Source organism: Megalobrama amblycephala, linkage group LG21 (genome assembly GCF_018812025.1).
Source record: "Megalobrama amblycephala isolate DHTTF-2021 linkage group LG21, ASM1881202v1, whole genome shotgun sequence".
Classification (NCBI taxonomy): Eukaryota; Metazoa; Chordata; class Actinopteri; order Cypriniformes; family Xenocyprididae; genus Megalobrama; species Megalobrama amblycephala.
In genome coordinates, this window is record NC_063064.1 from 12,240,726 (window position 1) to 12,265,049 (window position 24,324).

At 37.0% G+C, this 24,324-nt stretch overlaps 1 protein-coding gene across 1 annotated transcript in view; it reads right to left on the reverse strand.

Moving 5' to 3' along the window:
- suclg2 (succinate-CoA ligase GDP-forming subunit beta) overlaps window positions 1-24,324 on the reverse strand; it is a 170,599-nt gene that overhangs the window by 53,029 nt on the left and 93,246 nt on the right. Inside the window, exon 9 of the mRNA XM_048173302.1 lies at window positions 22,112-22,254. Coding sequence (XP_048029259.1) covers window positions 22,112-22,254 — 143 coding nt within the window. The remainder of the gene's footprint in view (window positions 1-22,111; window positions 22,255-24,324) is intronic.

A 24,324-nucleotide genomic window follows, 5' to 3' on the forward strand; every position in this document is an offset into this window, starting at 1 on the left:
TCAATAAAAAGCCACAGGGGATTAGAGAACTGACCAAATAAATCTTTAAAATGAAAATAATTAAAAACAAAACAATTAATTAATTTCTTCCTGTCTACAAATGACTGGGAGTCAGTAAGATTTGTTTAATGTTTTTGAAAGTTGTCTAATGCTCACCATGTCTGCATTTATTTGATCAAAAATACAGTAAAATGCAATAAAAATCAAGAACCTGTGATTTGTTCATTCTCTTGAAACTTTATTTAACTGATAAAAGTACAAAGAAAAAAATGTAAATGTTTTCACTGGCCACATTAATTGTATTTTCTAAATATAAACAAATGTTGATTTTGATGGCTGCAACACATTTACATTTACATTTATGCATCCAAAGTGACTTACATTGCATTATACTATACATTTGTATCTGAGTATGTGAAACACACTCCAAAAAAGTTGGGACAGAGACTAATAGTGAAACAAAATATCCAAGTTAAACGGTTTTGAAACAGTCAACAATTAACAGGTGAACTGGTAATAGGTGAGGGTATTGTGTTTGGGTATAAAGAAAATATCCACCAAAGATTCGGTTTTGCAAGGAAAGACTTGTCATGGCTCACCATTTTGTGTCAAATTACTTGTCAAACAATTCAAAAATCACATTTCTTAATGCAAGATTGCAAAGTATTTAGGTCCTTTACCATCTACCAGGGAATCAAGAGAAATCTCAGTCTGTGTAGAGCAAGGCAGAAAACCTCTACAATATGTGTGACCTTCGAGCCTTCAGCACTGCATGAGAAACCGTCATAAAAATAACCACATGGGGTTGGGAGTACTGTGAAAAACTGATGTCACTAAACAGTCTGCTGCTGCATCAATAAATGCAACTCGAATCTCTGTTACACAAGGAGAAAGTTATACATCGATGCCGCCGCGTTCTCTGGGCATCTCAGATGATCCAAAACACAGTGGTTATGTGTGCTGTGGTCAGATGAGTCTAGGGGTGTGCACAAATAGTCGAATATTCAATCTGTAATTAATATTCAAAAAATAAAAATACTATTCGAATTTTACTATGTTGCTTTGCTGGCCGTAAACGCAGTGAATCCATGATAGATCCAAAGCACTAAAACTCGCAGTTATAACTAAATGCACTGGGTGGCGCTGTGGAGCGTTTAATACGTTTATTGTATTTGATCATCACATAATGTTGACGTCTGCCTTGCGAAGTTTGGAATTACTTCGATGAAAATGATCTTGCAAAATGGAATTACTTTTGACCAAATTAATTAATGAAACTGAATTATCATAATATCACCACCATAATGAGAAAGCACATGAAATCCAAACACCAGTCGAATGAGGAAAGACAGCTGTCCATCACTGCATTCACAACAGGTAAGCACAGCTATACCCCGAGAAGATAACTAATCAGATAGCAAAATGATCTCGAGACATAAACTTCCTTTAAGTTTCGTCGAGGGAGACAGAAAACACAAAGTGCTGATGTTAGAAACTTAGCTTAGCACACCGTTATCTTTGTGTCTCTGCCACTGCCAGCGCAGCACGTTTTCTCACCCGAGCATGTGGATATTATTGTTTTTCTCAACATGAACATGTGAAACAATATAAACACGATAACCATATACTGACTCGAGTGTATTGTACGTTCTGTATGATAACTGGCTTTATTAGCATGTTTCCCGTTCGCACTGCTTGAGCTTATATGCTTTTGTTCTTTATATATATATTTTTTTACACTTGTTTAATGCTTTGAACTAAAAGAAAACCTTAAGATATAACGTAAGCTTGTTGTGTATATTACCTAATCGTAAGCTTGTTCAGAAATGGTTACAAAATCTTGATTAATTAAAAAAAATAACTTCTTTCTCGTTTAACGTCATTTAAATAAATGAATATTCGAATATTCGTTTTTTACGTGCCCAAATACGGTGGCCCAGTAGTGCACAACACAACGAAATTAAAAAAGCAAACATAAGTTCACAACACAACGAAATAAAGCCACAACACAACGGAATAAAGCCACAACACAACGGAAATGCTCCTGACCACTTGGGGGCTCTCAGAGCTCGTTAATATTAGTATTCCTTGCCAATGTTCTATAAAGTCGACAGTCTTACAAAGATATCAATACCATGATTAGTATGTATGTAAACGTTGTATATCGACATGAAATATTAATTCAAAATCATTTGAGTGTACAATAGCTTCATATTTATACACGCTACCACGGCAAAAGATGAAGGGAACGTCTAACAATTCCACCAAGTGGTTAAAACGTATAATTTGTATTCATTAAAATTACTTTTAACATTTAAAAACAGACATGTTCAAATTACAAAGCTTGTCAGTCTTACCAACAGGAAGTAACAAGCTTTGGAATTTGAACATGTCTGTTTTTAAATGTTAAACAAAGTCATTGTAATGAATACAAATTATACGTTTTAACCACTTGGTGGAATTGTTCCCTTCATCATTCGCCGTGGTAGCGCGTCAAATCATTCACAGGTATAAATATGAAGCTATTGTGCACTCAATTGATTTTGAATTAATATTTCATGTCAATATACAGTGGTTATATACTGTTGAAACTAATCGTGGTATTCATATCACTGCCAACTCTATAAAACACTGGCAAGGAATACTAACAATACCGAGGCTCTGAGAGCCCCCTAGTGGTCGGGAGCATTTCCGTTGTGTTGTGGCTTTATTCCGTTGTGTTGTGGCTTTATTCCGTTGTGTTGTGGCTTTATTTCATTGTGTTGTGGCTTTATTCCGTTGTGTTGTGGCTTTATTTCGTTGTGTTGGCTTTATTTCATTTCGTTGTGTTGTGGCTTTATTCTGTTTATTCTGTTGTGTTGTGGCTTTATTTCATTGTGTTGTGGCTTTATTCCGTTGTGTTGTGGCTTTATTTGATTGTGTTGTGGCTTTATTTCGTTGTGTTGTGGCTTTATTCCGTTGTGTTGTGGCTTTATTTCATTGTGTTGTGGCTTTATTCCGTTGTGTTGTGGCTTTATTTCGTTGTGTTGTGGCTTTATTCCGTTGTGTTGTGGCTTTATTTCATTGTGTTGTGGCTTTATTCCATTGTGTTGTGGCTTTATTTCATTGTGTTGTGGCTTTATTCCGTTGTGTTGTGGCTTTATTTCATTGTGTTGTGGCTTTATTCCGTTGTGTTGTGGCTTTATTTCATTGTGTTGTGGCTTTATTCCGTTGTTTTGTGGCTTTATTTGATTGTGTTGTGGCTTTATTTCGTTGTGTTGTGGCTTTATTCCGTTGTGTTGTGGCTTTATTTCATTGTGTTGTGGCTTTATTCCGTTGTGTTGTGGCTTTATTTCGTTGTGTTGTGGCTTTATTTCATTGTGTTGTGGCTTTATTCCGTTGTGTTGTGGCTTTATTTCATTGTGTTGTGGCTTTATTTCATTGTGTTGTGGCTTTATTCCGTTGTGTTGTGGCTTTATTTCATTGTGTTGTGGCTTTATTCCGTTGTGTTGTGGCTTTATTTCATTGTGTTGTGGCTTTATTCCGTTGTGTTGTGGCTTTATTTCGTTGTGTTGTGGCTTTATTTGATTGTGTTGTGGCTTTATTTCGTTGTGTTGTGGCTTTATTCCGTTGTGTTGTGGCTTTATTTCATTGTGTTGTGGCTTTATTCCGTTGTGTTGTGGCTTTATTTCATTGTGTTGTGGCTTTATTCCGTTGTGTTGTGGCTTTATTTCATTGTGTTGTGGCTTTATTTCGTTGTGTTGTGGCTTTATTTCATTGTGTTGTGGCTTTATTTCATTGTGTTGTGGCTTTATTCCGTTGTGTTGTGGCTTTATTTCATTGTGTTGTGGCTTTATTCCGTTGTGTTGTGGCTTTATTTGATTGTGTTGTGGCTTTATTTCATTGTGTTGTGGCTTTATTCCGTTGTGTTGTGGCTTTATTCCGTTGTGTTGTGGCTTTATTCCGTTGTGTTGTGGCTTTATTCCGTTGTGTTGTGGCTTTATTTGATTGTGTTGTGGCTTTATTTCGTTGTGTTGTGGCTTTATTCCGTTGTGTTGTGGCTTTATTTCATTGTGTTGTGGCTTTATTCCGTTGTGTTGTGGCTTTATTTCATTGTGTTGTGGCTTTATTCCGTTGTGTTGTGGCTTTATTTCATTGTGTTGTGGCTTTATTCCGTTGTGTTGTGGCTTTATTTCGTTGTGTTGTGGCTTTATTTGATTGTGTTGTGGCTTTATTTCGTTGTGTTGTGGCTTTATTCCGTTGTGTTGTGGCTTTATTTCATTGTGTTGTGGCTTTATTCCGTTGTGTTGTGGCTTTATTTCATTGTGTTGTGGCTTTATTTCATTGTGTTGTGGCTTTATTCCGTTGTGTTGTGGCTTTATTTCATTGTGTTGTGGCTTTATTTCGTTGTGTTGTGGCTTTATTTCATTGTGTTGTGGCTTTATTCCGTTGTGTTGTGGCTTTATTCCGTCGTGTTGTGGCTTTATTTCGTCGTGTTGTGGTTTTATTCCGTCGTGTTGTGGCTTTATTTCGTTGTGTTGTGGCTTTATTTCGTTGTGTTGTGGCTTTATTCCGTCGTGTTGTGGCTTTATTTCATTGTGTTGTGGCTTTATTTCATTGTGTTGTGGCTTTATTTCATTGTGTTGTGGCTTTATTCCGTTGTGTTGTGGCTTTATTTCATTGTGTTGTAGCTTTATTCCTTTGTGTTGTGAACTTATGTTTGCTTTTTTAATTTTGTTGTGTTGTGCACTACTGGGCCACCGTATCCAAATATTCAAATACAATATTTTGGGAAAAATGCCCATCCCCAGATTAGTCCACGTTTCACCGTGTTTTTGGAAAATAAATGGACATAGAGTTCTCAGTCCCAAAGGCGGAAGAGACCATCCAGACTTTCATCAGCAAAAGGTTCAAAACATCTCTCATAGTATGAGGGTGCATCAGTGCAAACAGCATAGGTAACTCACATTTGTGCGAGGGTACCTTTGATGTTGAAGCATATATTGTGATTTTACAGATACATAAACTGCCATCAATATGACATCTTTCCTGGGAAGCAAGACAATGCCAGGTGTCATTCTACACGTGCTACATCAGAGTGGTTTCGTAGACACTCTACACCATAGAGTGGATGTGCTTGACTGCCCGCCTGCAGTCCAGATCTGTCTCTTATTGAAAATTTATGGCCCTTTGATTCTAAAAAGGAGAATCAGACAAGGATGACCACAGACTCTTGAGTAGCTGTCTTGTGTCAGGTGAGACTGGGTAAAAATTCCACTTGCAAAACTGCAACAATTAATATCCTCAAGTCCCAAATGATTAAAAAGTGTAATTAAAAGAAAAGGTGATGTGACGCAGTGGTAAACATGCCTCTGTCCAAACTTTTTTGGAGTGTGTTGCAGCCATCAAAATAATATATATATATATATATAGTCAGTTAAATAAAGGTTCAAGAGAATTTACAAATCACAGATTCTTGATTTTACTGCATTTTACAAAATGTCCCAACTTTTCTTGATTTGGGATTGTATTAAAAATCTTACTAACTCCAAACTTTTGAATGGTAGTTTTTCTATTTACTAATTTAATATGGTTGTTACAATATCCGATCGGATGTTAGCATAAAAAAAGAGAGAAAAAGACAAGAAAATAGGGAAGTTGCAAAAGTAAGACATTTTTTTTCACTCTCATTCACCGGCAGTGCATTGGAGTCAAAATATGACCATCCCTTGTGGAATATCTGGAGAGGAGCTAAAAACTTTCTCCAGAAAATATGAAACTTTCAGCTCACCACACATGCTTGCTTTTCAATTTTTAATGGTATCATGTTTCTGAGTAGTATGGAGAAAAAAAAAAAAATCTCAGGCCTACTGAGAAGAAATGGTCTGCAGTTTTGCTAGGTGGGAGTGAGTAGTGCTGGGCCTCGACAGACTCACTTCATTATGGACTTAACTCCCTTTGGTCCCTGTGAGGGAGAGCGGAAGATGAGACTGACTCCAAGAGAGAGAGATGAGAGGGTAGAAAGGGAGAGAGGATGGGAAAAAAAGAGAGAGTACCGCTGTATCTGGGACAACCGTTGACATGACAAAACGGTTCTCTACGCAATAACAGTAAAAGAACGACTCAATTAGTGTGGCTCCTATCTCGGCTCCTTTATCGATCTTCTCCAGATGAAGAACAGCAGACGAGAGAGTTTTCAATCAACCGCTACTTTCTGAAGAAGGACAGAGGCGAGGTTCACGCAGGGTGAAAATCCATGCCTGGAAATATAAAGAAATATGCAAAGCGTGTATACCAATGATTGGTAGGCAGGGTGTGTAGGTTCGTCTGACCCGATATGCCGCTATTGAAATGCCTCTTTTTTTCATGATTGTGTCGAATACAATTGCTGGGCCAGAGTCGGACACGAACGGAAAGTCTCCCTGCGGATAGATCAATGGGACAACTCATCAGATGCAGGGGGCACTCAGGACAATTCAATCCCTTTCAAAATTAACCTTCAAGATAAGAAGAAAAAACTAGACTGCTGGCTACGGTGCCGCACCGCCCCCGAAGGGAATGTTTTTCGGATGGCACGCTGAGTTTAAATGCTACAGCAATCTCTTTAAACGAAGTGGAAAACAGCATATAATGAACGTAACTGAATTTGTGACCATTTCACGACGTAATTTCAACGTCATTTGAGGAACCAGAGGACAGATGGTTTCTTAGTCTCAGCGGTAATACGGACATTTTCATGCGTTTTTCAATTTGCGGACTACACACGCTTCCCATAATTCACGCCGCCCTCTTGGTTAAGCAAGTAATGGAGGTGCAAATTTTCAAGAGATGTGCATATGAGAATTTATGTTTCTATTGTTACAGATGTGTGTATGTGAGCAAGTGTTTGTTCTGCCATCGCCATCTGTCCCCAGCATTGTGTGAGTGATTGGGTGAGTGTGTTTCTGGAAGAGCTCCAGGCGAGGACTCATCTGCTTCATCAGGCCTCCATCAGTCCTTTGACATCAGAAAAGAACAGCGACAAGTGCCTGAAAGCCCGACAACACTCCCTACAGCTGAGCACCTCACAGACATCGTCTTGTGTGTGTGTGTGTGTGTGTGACGGACGTGAGCTAAAGGAACATGTCTAACATCATTAAATGAACATCTTGTACCTCTCTTAGGTATCTGCAGCCATAGACACACACACGTTGGGTTTTATGGGGACTTTCCATAGACATAATGATTTTTATTTTGTACAAACTATATATTCTTACCCCCACCCACCCCTAAACATACCCATCACACACTGTAAACCCTAACACTCAAAATAATTTATTGGTTTAAGTAGGAGAAACTTAAATTAAACAAATTAGTTCAGTCAAATTAACTTTTTTGAGTATTTAGCACTTTCTTTTTTTTTCAAGTTAACAGAACTGATATATTTTAAGTACACTGAACTGTTTCATTGTTTTGAGTTTTATTAACTTATTTCTTTTAATTTAGACGAACTTAAGTTTAACTGAAACTGGGCTGGGATTTCTATTTCCCTTTTTTGTGCGAGATTAATGTTAAGTGGGATTTTTAGTAGTGATTAATGTTTTGTTATGCTAAATTAGAAGAATTTATGTTAATGTGGGTTTTTGGAGAGTTGATGGTGACAAGTGGTGCATGCGGCTTGGTTTGATAGTAAGTATGTTAAATGCTTTATATTGCTGTACTCATTCAGCAAGTGCTATACCATGCTATTGTTAACATGTTAGCAAATTAGCAAGTTAGCATTTACTGAATTAGCTTGTTATATCTAGCTAAGTTTACACTAATAAAAATGTTCACATTAATGTTACGTGAAAATTTTAAGTTAAATATATATGAATTAGTGCATTCAAACATTTCAAGTAAAGAACAATTAAAATGTATGAGTACAAAATAAAAGTCTACCAGTTCTGCTTACTTAAACTTTGAATATCTAACTTAAAAATTACTGATTGAGGCATTTTTTTGTGTAGTTTTGTGTTATTATTAAACCCAACTTATTTGGGTTTACAATGCAGAAAACTTAAAAAAAAAAAAAAAAAAAAAAAAAAAAAAAAAAAAGGAACAAAAAAAAAAAAACGGTCCATGTACTTTTGCGTCCATTCCTTTTTCGTTTTTTAACCACGTTAAGAAAAACAAAAAACTAATGGTTGTTGTATTTTTAAATGCTATGGTGAATACCAAAATGTAAATTAAAACCGAATACACAAATTTCATGTGCACAAAATAAATATTGACTTCTTTTCAGATTTTTCTTTATTATGTTTAGCATCTTTATAAACCAAAATTAAAAAAGGACAGATTAAAGTCGAAGAAATGTCAATTTACAAGTTTTCTTTCGTAAAATTGTTGTTTCTTCCACACTTTCGAGAGCCATTTTCTGAAACATGATAATACTTGACTTGATTTCCACCCCATTCTCACTCACGAGGGGTCCGACACTGCCGCATGTCCAAGAGAATGCTATACTGGCGGCAAACGCGCCCAAAGTGGGACTTAAGTGCTTAACGTGAAAAATGCTTGAAGTAGGTGATATTGGAGGAGCAAATTCACTACACATTATAAGCAGCCCACTATGAACACAATTAATTAGATGTTAAGCATTTTCCTAGAAAATAAAACACAGTTATGAAGAAAATGCTTAATGCATTAAGACACTGATATTAAATGACCAATAAAGATATGCAGACAAGCAGGTCGAATATGAAGGCAACGCGCTTTCAACATTCAGCATTTTCCACTTATAGAAAACCGTTAAAAACGCTTAACATAAAAATATTGTCGTTCCACTTGTTTACGTTGCCTTAGCAGATGCTGTTGATGACCAAAAACATTCTGTTTTATTTATAAGCTGTTTTCCGCAAAGGGACAAAAAAAAAAAAAAGTCCCAACAAAGTCAAAAATAACTTATATTACTATCTTTGAGGGGAAATTTGGTCCCCACAATGTAGGGTTTGCCTGGACCACACACACACCTAAGGTAAGCTGAGGAGGACGATAACAGGAAGTGACTAACCAAGACTACGATATTTCATCATTCATAAAAACCATCTCTGCCATTACTAAAGGCTTACCCATTTTTTCTTACAACTTCTCTTCTTCATCCTTTTCATAATGCTCTCTTGGGCCCTGGAACGCCATTATCTGACAACCATTGATAAATGAAGTAAAGATAAAGGAAAGAGGAGCTAATTAATATCGAGAGGAGCTCCAGGTTGCACATCGATACAGTGCCTTAAAACACAATCTAACTTAGGAGAGAGAGAAAGAGAAAGACAGGGACAGATAAGGAAGAGCTCAGGCATTGCGGGTTTCCTTTGAGCCATGTGCGTAATGATCGCAGGAATAATTCGGAAGAGATAGCAGGGAAGTATTGGATACAAAATTTCACTTTGCACCCTCCTGTGCGATGTACGCGCTTGTGTATGACCAGATCAGATTTAGCATTCGTATTGGACAGCAATACACTCAGGAATACAACAGCAGACTTTATCGGGTCAAGATTTGTGTCGGAAGGGAAAAATAAAGAGACCCAAAGGAAAAACTTCATACACTACGATCAATACCTAAACCAAATGAGACAAGAATATAAAACACCTGGATTGCGATTAATGAATAAAGTGTAATCTATGGTAAAGGACGAAGTGATAGTTATCTATTTCATTAGATAAGGTTATCTAATGAAAATTTCATGGAGATGGTCAAGCAAGATAAATCCAGTATCCTTCACTATTTCAAAAGTTTAGTATACAGATAAAAACTTAAGTCTGGGACAGATCCTACAAATGTCCTTTTACATGAGTAGAGTTAAAACGATACCAAAAGCATTAGTAGTTGATACCAATACAAGTGAAGTTTCACAATTCTCTATACCGATTTTGATACCACAGCAAAACATTAATATGAGGAATTTAATTCAAGAAATTGACATTTTTTCTATTGTAATATATATTATAGTGAAATGTATTTTTGTAATGGTAAAGCTGAATTTTCAGCATCATTACTCCAGTCTTCAGTGTCAAATGATCCTTCAGAAATCATTCTGATATGCCGATTTGCTGCTCAAAAAACATTTCTTAAAAAAATAAAAATAAATACTTACGCCAAACCTTTAAATGGTAGTGTATGGTTTTCATTAAAATATAAATATTAAGCAGCACAACTGTTTTCAATAATAACAATAACAATATTACTGTTTTTTTTTTACTGTATTTTTATCAGTGCATCTTTGCTGCTTTTTTAATAGTTTTGTGGAAACCATGATATATATAAAAATGAATACTTTAATTCAACAAGAATGCATTAAATTGTTAAATAGTTAAAGACATTTATAATGTTACAAAAGGGTTCTTTCAAATAAATGTTTACTGAACTTTCTATTCTTAAAATAATCCTGAAAAAAAAAAAAAAAAAAAAAATCACAAAAATATTAAGCAGCAAAAACTGTTTTCAGGTTTTTTTTTTATAATAAAAAGAACCACTATTATTAATTGAGCACCAAAAATAAAGCACTGATTCAACATATTATTTCTAAAGGAATCTCTATACAATCTACACAGAAACTCTACTTTGTGTCTGAAAAAAGCTCAGTGTTTGGTTAAGTGGTCTTTTCTCATTGCATAAATGGATGTTCTCATTGCGCAAATCGACTATTTGCTTTCCACAGCACTGCCTGTCAAACACATGCGGTGTATTTATGCTCAATGTTATGACAAACTCTCCTGCATGGAGAGAGTGCGTGGACACCAGTAAAGTGGTCCATGTTTGTGCTTCTGTTGAGTATTATATAAGGTCAATGACGGTGAGTTCATTAAATAAGCCACATTTTGTCAAATACAAAAGAGCTGACAATGCAAGTCCAAGTCCAGATCCTGATCCTGTTCGTACCTCTTCACCCTATCATGTTGTATCTCATCTCTTAAAATAAGAAAAGTTGCCAAAAGAGCAAAAGAACCATGTTTAAATGTCAGTGCACATAGACCTATCCAAACATTATTTAAACTAGAACAAAAATGACTGTGCAAGAGTGACTATACTGTTGAACAGATCTGATCAAAGTAAAGGGCTGGATTGAGACAGACAGCAACCCTTCTGACAAAAAATAAAAAAATAAAAAATAATAATACATGACACATTGTAAGCAGATCATCAAATGCATCTGTGGAAAGCCTCTTCAATTGAGGTCTTGCATTAGTCAATGAAAACCTAACAAACAAAAACTCTCACAATAATTGGATATATAGTCCTCTACGAAGTTTCTGAGAAAAAAAGATCACAGGCCTTGTTTAATAAAGTAATATCAAAAGCTAACATTTATGCAGAACAGCCTCTTTTATTAGACACCGACTACATAACGTATATTATTCTGCAAGGGGGTCATTTATGTATTCATTATAAACCAGGCTTTCTAGCTAAAAGGCATATCTGGTGCTGCTATATCTAATAGAGATCAAAGAGCACCGGATGATGTGTTTGGAACATGGACATGAACATGGACATTTCAGTGAGGGGTTATGGTGATTTGGTCATTTTTAATGTCATATTTTTAATTAGATTAAAGAAGTAGAAACTTATGATTGCTTGCTTCCTTTTGCTTCCTTCCTGGTTCCTCTTGCCTCCTTCCTTCGGCTCTGCATTCTTGGTTGACTAAACTAAACTAAACTAAACTAATGTAATATAATAATGTTTGAGGCCAGCATGCTACTTTTTAAGAAATTAATCATTTTATTCAGCAAAAATAAATACAATTTAGTGGACAAAAATGAAGACATTTACAATGTTATAAAAGATTTATATTTCAAATAAATGCTATGCTTTTATACCTTTTTCTTTCATCAAAGAACCCTGAGGAAAAAAAAAGTATGATATCGGTACAACTGTTTTCAACATTGATAATATAATATAATATAATATAATATAATATAATATAATATAATATAATATAATATAATAAGGTACGAGAGGCTGTGCTGTATCGTGAATAAGTCTTCAGCCCCTTCAGCCGTGACTTATTCACAATACAGCACTAGCCTTGAGTACCTTACTGCTTTTATAAAATGGTTACCACACAATACAAATATTAAAGCCAAAAATATGTATTAATGCTACTTTCATGAAGTAAACTTTCACTAAAAGCCTTCCTTCCACCGAAAAAAATAGTCCCTAACAACCCAGCAACAGAAGTTACATTATTATGCCATTAGATGGCGGCAAAGACTGTCTTTATGAGTGTGTCAGTCAGTAGTGAAGACTTTTACATTGAAAAGACAGAATTGTTGTGAACATGGAACAAGACGCAACTGACAAATGCTTTGACTAGCGCTGTCAGTCATGGGAAAACCCCTTAACTGTTAAAAGGACAAGATAATACATTGGACATTTAAACAGATTTTTGATTATGAAGGACTGACCTGTCCTTATTATTGATCATAGGACTGACCTGAAGGAAATGCTAAATCTGAATGCAGGTAATAAACTCACTCACTCAGTCTTTTTCTTACAATACTCCTCTACATAATATAGTAAGCTTCAATGAACAATGTCAATTGAGAACATACAGTTTACACAGCGAAGAGTGGTTGCTAAGGGTGTTGTGTAGTGATACACAGAACCATTGGGTAAAACATTGAATAAAACACAGCTATTGACCAATCAGAATCAAGGACAGGAACTAACCATATTATAATATAATATAACATAATATATAAAACACACAAGATGAATTAAGCAGTATAAAAATGCCAGGAGCCCCAACTTTTAGGATTAGTATCCTTTGTTACAGATCAGTGGTGAAATGGAACGAGCGCAGTGCCACTTCCATTTTTTCCGTAAGTAGAAAAGTGAAGGCGTACGACATACAGCGTAAGCTTTTTGAAGAATACGAAAGTGTGGTTTTGGCGGAACCACTTGAAAGGCGATCATTTGTTTATATAAAACATATACATTTACATTGTTTTTTCAAAAATGACCGTTTCACTAGAAAAGACCCTTATTCCTCGTTTGGTATCGTTTAAAGCTGCACTGAAACTGTAATTTTGACCTTCAACCGTTTGGAGGCCACTGAAGTCCACTATAAGGAGAATAATCCTGGAATGTTTTCATCAAAAACCTTCATTTCTTTTCGACTGAAGAAAGAAGGACATGGACATCTTGGATGACATGGGGGCGAGTAAATTATCAGGAAAATTTTATTTGAAAGTGAATTAATCCTAAGTTCTATGCCACTAACTGCACCAAATGGAACTGCAATGTCAGACCACTTGGCTCAACCGATGATAAGAGTTTAGAACCAGACAACTTGGGGGAGTATTTGAAACTATGTTTTAAACAGTCATTAGTTTTGAAGTTCTGTTGTGGCACAGAAATTATACATCTCAGCTTTAAATTTAACATTGCAAAGTGCTATTTATTGTGTGAGAAAAGGTCACATTCACATTTCGCCTCTGCACTGTGAACTGTGAAGTTTCTGGTTGTAATTGGCCAATGACTGCAAATTACAGTTTATTCTCATCTCATCAGTGGTTCAACATAGAAGAAGGTGGACAGAACAGGGAGGTTGTGATCTCACCACATTTCTTCTTCACAATAAATCACTTTAATCTTCAGCCCTAAGACTCGGACCACTGCAGTGCAAAAAAACCCATCAGACCCCAGAGCAAAAACCACTAATTAAGTCATGAGTCATTTTACAGTTTGCATCCCCTCTAAATCTGCAAAAAATTCTGCTGTGGAGATGAAATAATTACCTGGACTTAAAAAAGAAAAACTATTTTTCTACTTCCAAGAGATCTTACTGAAAATCCAATAGATATTGCCTCATTCGGAAAAACAAAAATGCAGGATTTGCATTTCTGAGCACATTTTTCCCTTCCAAATTTGCATAACAAGCTCTCAAACTCTTTTTTGAGAAATGCCTTATGTGAGGAACGTTTTCAAAACAAAACAAGCATACTCTGGAGACCTCATCCACGCAAGGTAATACTGAAAGTAGCTTCTTTGCTGCTCGCTTGCTAGCACATCAGAAAGAACAGCGCTGCGTTTTATTGGTTTTTGAATAGCATCATCCATCATACTCATGGGTGGGAAACAAAGTTTTGAAACAAGTGTTGACATTATTGAAAAAGCGAGGAAACCCCCAAAACTCCCGACCACTTAGGAGCTAACTTGTTTTGTGGGACTTCCTAACCAGGTAGACTGATTACTAGTGAGTAAGGTAATCACATAATAGAAAACATGCTCCATGTGTTCAGAATGGATCAAAACGTTGTTTCAGAACAGTGGATGCCATTCAGCCCGTGTGTAAAGATTAGTTATCGTTTGCTTATGCTGTTCTTTGAGCTTCAGCGGCCCGGACACAAAATAAATGTGTCTCCTGCCAGCGAGACATCGTCCTATCAGTCAGCATTAATGGTCTGAGAGCAGGGGCCGAGGATCTGGCGATGCGGGGCTCCGCTGAGCGCGGTCCGGGGCCAGACAGCCAGACGCAGGGGAAATGAGCTCCATTACTAAGGTGGCCATGTTGGGGCTGGGAGATTGGGCTGGCTCATATTGCCTGTGTTTTGAACAAATGGGAAATGTGATTCCCTCAGGCCTCAGACAGCCGAGAAGGGACGACTGATCATTATACACTAACATCACCAGCACAATGGAGATGACAAGGGCACGGAGGCCCCAAAGGATACAAATGATGGAGTATGTGCAAGGTGGGAGCGAGAGTATATTTGTGTGTTTGTACTCGTATATAAAGGCCAGAGTCGTGCTTAATGTTGAGCAGACAGTGGCACAGACAGTAATGAGGAGAGCAGAAAGAGGGCTTCTCATCCCCCAGTGTTAACCTTTCTCTCACTTTTTCATTACCTTACCACATCTTTCCATCCTGTTTTACTCTCATGCTAGCATGCTGTCCCCATGCTCCGGTGAGAGTCCCTGACCGTGAAGCAGGACAGAACGAGCCAATAGGATTTCTCAGCTCGGCCACTGAGGATGTTGAATAAGATATGGGGGATTCTGGAAACAGAGCAGGTAGCTGTTCACGAACAATCAAAAAGATCACATTCAGAATCAAAGTGTTGCAAAAGGGACACTAGGGATGCTCCGATCCTGATACCTGGTATTCAGTATTGGTCGATACCGATCCGATATCCAAGTAATAATAAAAAAGTGCTAAATTACCTAATAAATTGTATGCCTCACTGTGTGGAAGAAACTGGGATCATTCTTTTGTGCAAGGCATCAGGCTTGACTTAAACAATACATTCCTAACTTTGTAAAACAAAATAACAAATGTTGCATCAGTGCAACAACTGTAAATAAAGCAATAGCTTCACTAGCTTGGTAGACATTCAAAATAAACAGGAGTCCTTCATCCATGACTTTTTCATGAATGTTTGAGTCATACATGACATAAACTAAATATATTTATATATAAATTTATACTATAAAATTAAAAGACATTTCTTTTAAATTTATAGCAGAGTTTTTTTTAATGAGGCAGCAACATATGATATATAGGACAGAACAAAAAAATGTTATTAACAATCTTTCATTGCGCAAAAGTATTATAATATGAACGGCTCCCATACAGAACGATGCACTTAAAGCATAATGGAGTCATAGCGTGCAGCGGCAGCGCTCCGCATTGAAAAGTTCAAAGCACAAAGTGAAGATATATTGATGTGTATTGTATTACCGGTATCTTTGTCTACAGATGAAGTATAATAATAGAAACATTGAATCATCTTGGAGAGCGTTTCATTGTGTTGACAGCCGCAGCGGAGGGAGGCATTTACGTGAACTTTAATTTAACGACTTAAGCCGCGCACACACTTAACGATTGTAAGGCCGATTATGAATGTAAATTGATACTTATGACTGATCGCGCTCAATGGCGTCCAGTCGCGTTCAGTCTGCGATTACAGTCGGTGTTCAAATTCCATGTGTAAGTATTTAAATCGGCTTCAGTCGCAGGAAACAATCGCTTGTATGTTCAGCACAGTCTTAGAATGTTTTAGGTAGTCGTTAAATGTGTGCCCGGCTTTAAATATTTATCTGTACCTCAAATTAAACTATGGAATGGCTTTAGAACACTTGGAATATGGTGCACGGAATATGGTGCTTTTTAATGTTTTTGTGCCTTTTGTGGGGCTTAACAATAACACATAGTACACACACAATATCGGATTTGGATCGGTCCCATCTGGCCGATACCCGATCCAGCAAAAATGGCAGTATCAGAGCCGATACCCGATATACCTGAGTATGGGATCGGCACATCGAACACGTATTAAAGTGACAGATTTTGAGAAAAAAATAAGTTTGCATCCATTTACAATTACATATAAATATAAATATTTAATATATAAAAAAAACAAACTACTGTTCAAAACTTTGGGCTCAAAAATATATATATATTTTTAAAGACATTTATAATGTTACAAAAGATTTGTACCATTAAAGGTACAATTTGTAGGACCTGCCACTAGAGGGCGCACTACCAAAACAATAACAATCGCGTGGTTTGATGACGCTAAGAAGGTGCGTGGAATGATGGGATTTGTTGTCTTCTACCCAACCGCTGACGGCCATCAATCAGACGGAAAGATAAATCATGGATTTAACAGATGAGGTAAAGTTTTATAAATGTATAAACTATGGATCAGACGCGTCCTCGCGAGGGTCTAGAGACGCGATGCCCCGCGTTTGGCGTGTATGCCCCATAATACTAATCGTGTTGATCGTTATAATGGCATACGTTTTCTGTAAAGATACGAATCAAAACAACTCACCTGTCGAGTAAAACACAAGCAAGATCGGCATCTCTTTCTAGTTGAAGTTTGTCACGAAGCTCCCTCCATCTAGAAAATGCAACACCGATATTGATCCTCGCTCTTTCTCTCCTCTTGTCCCAAACTCTTCTTGGGTCGTTTGGTTGGCCCGTACGCTTACGTTTAAGGGAGCTGTCCTTGTCGACAGAACCAGCGGCAGATGGTAAACAGTAATTATGTTCCATAAATAAGTAACACAATCCACTATAAAATGTGCAAGAAGTAAATAAGGAACTGCTTGAAGCAAGCTAGTGGTTTGCTGGACGCTAGACACTACTTCCGCATTTGTCCACGACACTGTTGTCATGTGGTTTCTACGTCAGTAACAAAGGGTAACTGACGTCATTGACAGGCGACTGCACTGCCCCGTGTCACTGTTTAGAATGGGAATTTTCTCATGATTTACAAGTAGTTGAAAACATTAGAGATATTGTTAGTAATCAGCTGGACAAAATATATAACACTAGCCTAGTGGTTTTTGGATATTTTACTGCGAATATCTTACAAATTGTACCTTTAAATAAATGATTTAAATAAATGCTGTTCTTTTGAATGCTCTATATATATATATTATATATATAATATCATAATATGCATCAAAATATCAACATTGATAACAATAAGAAATGTTTCTTGGGCAGCAAATCAGAATATTTGAATGATTTCTAAAGGATCATGCGACACTAAAGACAGGCAAATTAAACTTTGCCATCACAGGAACAAATTACGTTTTAAAATATATTAAAATAGAAAGAAGTTATTTTAAATTGTAATAACATTTCACAATTTTAAACATTAAATAAACCTTACAGAACCCAAACCTCTGAATGGTAGTATATAAAATATAATTTTTTAATTACCTGCTATAAATATTATTTATTACACTGTATATAAAGTGTCCATTCTCAAAACTCATAACTCGTAAACTCCAGATGCTTCATTTTCCAGGCCCATAAAATAAAATGTTATAATATCATAAACATCAAATAAAATGTCATACATTTTATTTGTTTTGATATGGTAGCATACAAAAGCTTAATGAAACTATTGTGGATGTTAAAAATTTTTTTCAAAACTTTCAAACTCATTTAAAAAAAAAAAAAAAAAGTTTTTTTTGTGGAAACTTTATGCTGCAACGAGTTATGTCATTGTCTGGCTTTCAGTGTGGACCAATTCTGAGAGAGGCTGGCAGATTCCCAGGTCGAACACCAGCACCATTTCAGTGCAAGACAGACACATTCAATCCCATGATGCCTTGAGCAAACATGTGTCATCTCCAGGATAGACTGATTGAGCTATAGCTCCCAGATAACACATTAATGTGCTGTACGGGAACTCCAACATTCATGAACACAGTGTTTCGACCAACAGAACTGACGCACAACAAGATTTGTTTCAGATTTACCTTGCAGCAGCCAACAAACAGTATCAAGCTCCAGTGCTGGCTCCTAGTTAACCTCAAATACCCATCACACAACCCAGTGCTGCAGCCTTCTCTACCCAGGGCAGGTGAAATCCCCACCGGTCACAATTACCCAGCCAAGCACCTTCATCAAACAACCATTGCCTGGGAGCACGTCTGACGCGCCACAGCCCTAATTCACTCCCACTCCAAACTACACTGCATAGGGACCAAATAGCCACAAGCAATAACATCTATCCATCCACGTCTCCCACATCTAACTTCGGAGGAAGGGAGTGGGATAATGGTGTTGTTTAGCCGTTGCCATTTGGATTCGACTAGCAGGTGCTTTCGGCTTTTTCTAAAACCGTGGCAAATGTGAAATGTTTTATTCATGTTCTATGATAAAACTTTGCAATGTACTGTGTGTGGTGCGTGTTGAAAAGGTTCAAAAGTAAAGAGTTCTCCATCGTTCTTTTTCCACATTTCAGTGGCATAAATAAAAAATCTGAACAATGATTATTATCGAAGACTGACTTACGTAGTCTACAAAACGCGTCCACTCTGTATACACTTCCATGGCACTGCCTTAATTTATCAACCTGCCTATTATAAAGATAAATAAAGAGGCAGTTTTAATACAGTTGGGACAAGAGGAAAAAAAAGAACTCCAAATGTCCAATGAAAAAAAGGAGAGAAACTAAGACAGCAAGAGTGGGAGACAGTTCAAGAGTCCCTTCTCCTCTGAATTGCTAGGGAAGGTAGTTTTAGTAAGAAAGAATAAAATAAATCTTATTTATCAAAGGAGTGCATATATACAATGCACTTGCCTCCCTGCAGATTCTAAAGGAAGGGTTACACAGCCTGACAGTACATCAGCTTAAACCCTCCATGCTTCAATTTCAAAGTCAACACTGCAATTCTAGCTGTACTTAAAAGAATACAAGTTAGGTTCAACCAACAGCAATTTTTTTTGCATAATGTTGGTTAGCACAGACATAATTTCACTTATCTCCCAGCTCAAAACTGAAAATAGTCAGCGTCTAGAAGGTTTAAAGGTGCCCTAGAACCAGTTTTAACAAGATGTAATATAAATCTAAGGTGTCCCCTGAACGTGTCTGTGAAGTTTCAGCTCAAAATACCCCATAGATTTTTTTTTATTAATTTTTTTAACTGCCTATTTTGAGCCATAATTATATATGCACTGATTTAGTGCACGTCCCCTTTAAATCTCGCGCTCCCCCGCCCCCGAGCTCTCGACTGCCTTAACCAGCATAAACAAAGTTCACACAGCTAATATAACCCTCAAAATGGATCTTTACAAAGGGTTCGTCATTCATGCTGCATGCATGCATCGATTCCTGTAAGTATAGTATTTATTTGGATGTTTACATTTGATTCTGAATGAATTTGAGGCTGTGCTCCGTGGCTAACGGGCTAAAGCTAACATTACACACTGTTGGAGAGATTTATAAAGAATGAAGTTGTGTTTATGAATTATACAGTTTGCAAGTGTTTAATAATGAAAATAACGACGGCTTTTTGTCTCAGTGAATACAGTAAGAAATGATGGTAACTTTAACCACATTTAACAGTACATTAGCAACATGCTAACGAAACATTTAGAAAGACAATTCACAAATATCACTAAAAATATCATGATATCATGGATCATGTCAGTTATTATTGCTCCATCTGCCATTTTTCGCTACTGTCCTTGCTTGCTTACCTAGTCTGATGATTCAGCTGTGCACATCCAGACGTTTTGCCCTTGTCTAATATCTTGAACATGGGCTGGCATATGCAAATATTGGGGGCGTACATATTAATGATCCTGACTGTTACGTAACAGTCTGTGTTATATTGAGATTCACCTGTTTTCCGGAGGTCTTTTAAACAAATGAGATTTACACAAGAAGGAGGAAACAATGGAGTTTGAGACTCACTGTATGTCATTTCCATGTACTGAATTATTCATCTATGCCGAGGTAAATTAAATTTTTCATTCGATGGCACCTTTAAAGAAAAATCAAAGCTCACATTTGTGTAAAAGCACTTACATTAAATAATATCTTTATAAATTACTTTATGTAAACAAGGAAGTTATACATTACATCCTTTCTTAGTATCCTTACATAAACATTGCACAAAAGTTTTCATTTTTAATGGCGGCTTTATAGGAGATATGACATAGTTTAAAGTTAGCTATAACTTTACACATGCAGGTTAGTAGATAATTCTTTCATATTTATCTCATGTTAATACATATAATAAAGTCTTGTGGCTATAAATAGTGTATTTTTATGTTTATAGCCTGGTTCCTTTGTATTGAACCCTAGATCATTCTTTAAGCTAATACAATCCAATACTAGAGGAGCGGTGTACCTCAGGTCTCGGTTTTAGGGCCATTTAAATTATTTTTTTAGTCTATTTTTTCTTTTTTGGGGGTGGGTTAATTCCAATCACTAATCAATTGTTAAATTAATGAGAATAATTTGAAGGAAGCAAGGGAAAACATTCTCAAAAACAAACAAACCAAACATTTCCGATGGAAGATATAAGGCAACTGCGTATTTCATCCCGCCAGAGGATCCAATAATTAACATTCCCATTAATATTCCTTCCACAGAGCCTGGGTGGCTCTGAACGCTTCTGTGAAATGCAAATCGCTGTACACAGAGGCTTCAGAATGGGAAATGTGTGACTGCAGGGGAGGGCCACCACTCTATCCCAATAGAGCTCAGAAAATTTCAGGTACCCCATTGATGAAAGGAGGGCAGGAGAGACAGGAGGAGACTGGAACTATACACTTTGCGAAATATTCAACACAATTTTTCTGTCTTCTTTATCTAAATCAAGTATAATTCAGTCAGCAAAAATATTATAACATAAATCCTTATTTTTGTCAGTGGTTTGAAAGAATCATTAGTTTGACTCTCTGGAAAGGGACAAGGAGAAATGCCTTTAAAAAAAAAAATAGACTTCTGTGTTTCATTGTTTTCTTCTCTGTTTTCTTTTGCTGATCAATTCATAGAAAAACATAGAAAAACAAAGTGCATCTTCTATCTGAGGAGACCAATATGAATATGAAGTGATACAATCTTTAGATGAAATCACTTTCTGCATGTATGTAGCGTTGCTGCTTTTGGCTGCATTGCACAAAAAGCAAGGTGTGTTATTAAAACCCAGAACTCCTGTTTACTGATGCAAAGTGAGCATGACACTAGATGAATTCCATGTTTTCCATTATTGTAAACAGAGTTCTGTTATGAAGATATCAGTGTGCATCCCGAATACAAACACACTGAGCTGAAACCAAATCAGGTGCATATTGACATGTGTTTACAACAAACACGAGCAAATTATCAGCATCATGCCAGGAATACCGGTCTGCTTCGGCAAAGGATCATTATCTGAAAAACAACTCCACAGCTCATAAAAGCTGCAAGCAAAAGGATCTTGAACTCCAGAGCGAGTAATCAACAGGAGGAGGACAGCGAGTGTGGGTCAGGGGGAGAAAAGAATTGGTGAAAAGATGAGTTATGAGGTGTGTGTGTGTGTGTCTTGGTGTGTTTACAATTCCAGAGCTGAAAAGTGTGACTGTAGCGAAGATATTGATCTGAGCACAAGCTCGTAATGATGGTAAAAAGAACTGGGATCGGCCGCAAGCCCACAGTCTTTTGTGGTGCCTAAGGAGTCAACAAAATCCCAGACGGAGAAAACTTCAAAGAGTGGAAAAAGTAGTACTAAATTGAAAACGGTAATGAAGTTTAAAGGAGAGCAACTTTAACTTTTTTATTTCTTATCAAACTCTCAAAACACCTCTATACTAACCTTTTATGGGGTATTTCAATTTTTGGTTTGGATCAACATATTGTTAAATCATTCATACCTTCGGATCGGCAGTGAGAAGCTTGAAGGCTGCGTACACCTGATTCTCCTTTACACCTCCACCTAGGTCCAGGAAATTAGCAGGCTTTCCACCATGTAGGTCTATGATGTCACACGTTGCCATAGCAAGGCCAGCACCATTAACTGTGGATATAGATCACGTTTCAGACATTAAAAATAATAATTTTGTCATTCATTCACTCTCATGTCATTCTAAATCTGCACAACTTTCTACTTTCCATGGAACACAAAAGGAGAATATATAAATAATGTGCCAGTCGTTCTTTTGTACGCAATTACAATGAACGGGACCTTTCGTGCTTCAAAAAGCACATACTGTAAATGCACAAACTTGCACACAATATTCCAAGTCTTCTGAAGCGATATGATATATCTGCGTGTTGAAGAGATGGAAATTTAAAGGGTTAGTTCACCCAAAAATGAAAATTTTGTCATTAATTACTCATCATCATGTTGTTCCACACCCGTAAAGGCTGGTGTACACGGTGCGATTTTTGCTGGCGTACAAGCTTGCAGGTAATTTTTTTCATAGCGTGGAAATCGTTGATGCTCGTATGGTCGCGGCTCGTATCATGTGCGATGAATTACGAGCCGAGCACAGTACCTTACGAGCACTTCCCGACCTACCGATCATGTTAGGGTTAGAAAAAATGTCGAAAAAGTTCAGGAGCTATCGGTTTGAATTCATGACGTGTGTGGTTGGAATTCGAATGTGAGCTGATTTGTCGATCTATCTGAAGTTGACCAATCAGGAGCTAGGAAAACCACAGAAGAAGAAAGATGAAGATGACAGCGCCACAGCGAATTTGGACAATTGAAAAGGAGGATAAACTCGCTGAACTCTGGCAGGAACAGCAAGCGCTGTATGGTGTATCAAGCAGTGTGTAACATGACAGGGTCGTCCGAGATGATATTTCACAGTGGATCGCACAAGAGCCATAGTTATCAGGTGAAAAAAAAAATTATGCTTGATCCAACTCGACTCATGACCCGCTTTTGCTCACGACATGAAATTTCTCTGTATTGTACTATACATGTTGGTAGCCATTAAAGAAAACGTAATTAGCTTAATATTTATGTTTAAGTAGACCTATTATAATGTTATTTTTTAATTTCATCTATTTGATTATGAAAAGTGAACAGCATGAGTAAGATAGGATACATCATAAGATGCGCAATATATTGGGAGACGTGGTCAGACAGGGTCAGACATGATTTTGACCACTTCATTAAGCTTTGTTTTGTAGAAAGCCCGTCTTTAAAGTGAATTTCATTTTGTAAAAATTGTATCTTAATTTTAATCAATGTTTCATCAAACAATTGCCTGGATTTAATAAATAAGAAGCAAATATAGCAGACAATATAATCATGACATGGAGGCGCCGGCGCGATCACTTGTGCGTGAACTGGAGCGCGTCTTTAATGCCTCGTTTCCACTGAGCTGTACGGTACGGTACGGTTCGGCACGGTACGCATTTTTTTCTGTTTCCATTGTCAAAAGTTGTGAATGGTACCCTAATTCCGAACCATACCGTACCACTTTTTTGGGACCCTTTCGTTGGGGTACCAAGCACAACAGTACTGTACCAAAAGGGTGGAGCTACACTCTGCAGAACGTTGATTGGTTGACAGAGAATCGTCACTTGCGCGTGCCCAACACAAGGGAACAAATTAGACAACGCGTCATGAGACCAAAGATTTTATTGCCCGTTATACACAAGATGAATGACAAAACAACCTTCTCTTTTTGTTATCTTTTAATTATCAATAATAACCATTATAAATAAAATATGTTTAAGAAATAAAGACAAGCAAACAATAACCATTAAAGTTAAATAAATATATAACAGAGACATCAACAAATTATAAATTCATGAGCCAGCAGATGAATGATATCGAATGTCAGAAGAACTAGCCGAGGTACAGCTGCTCTCGGCTGGGTACATGAGCACCGAGCGCCCAGTGATCGCCTGGATCTCACAACTCTGACGTCGTCAGATCAAATTTTCAAATAAGCGCTATCTTTATAAATTAACCACAGATTTGAGATTTAAACAACTACATTCTCGCCTGAAAAACTTTTAAAACTACATTTCATGACACAGTAAAATAGTTTTTAAATTATGCGGGTTTTCTCCTCCGCTTGCTGGTAGGTGCTGCGGCATGGACGTCTGAACTTTGCGATCTTGGTAT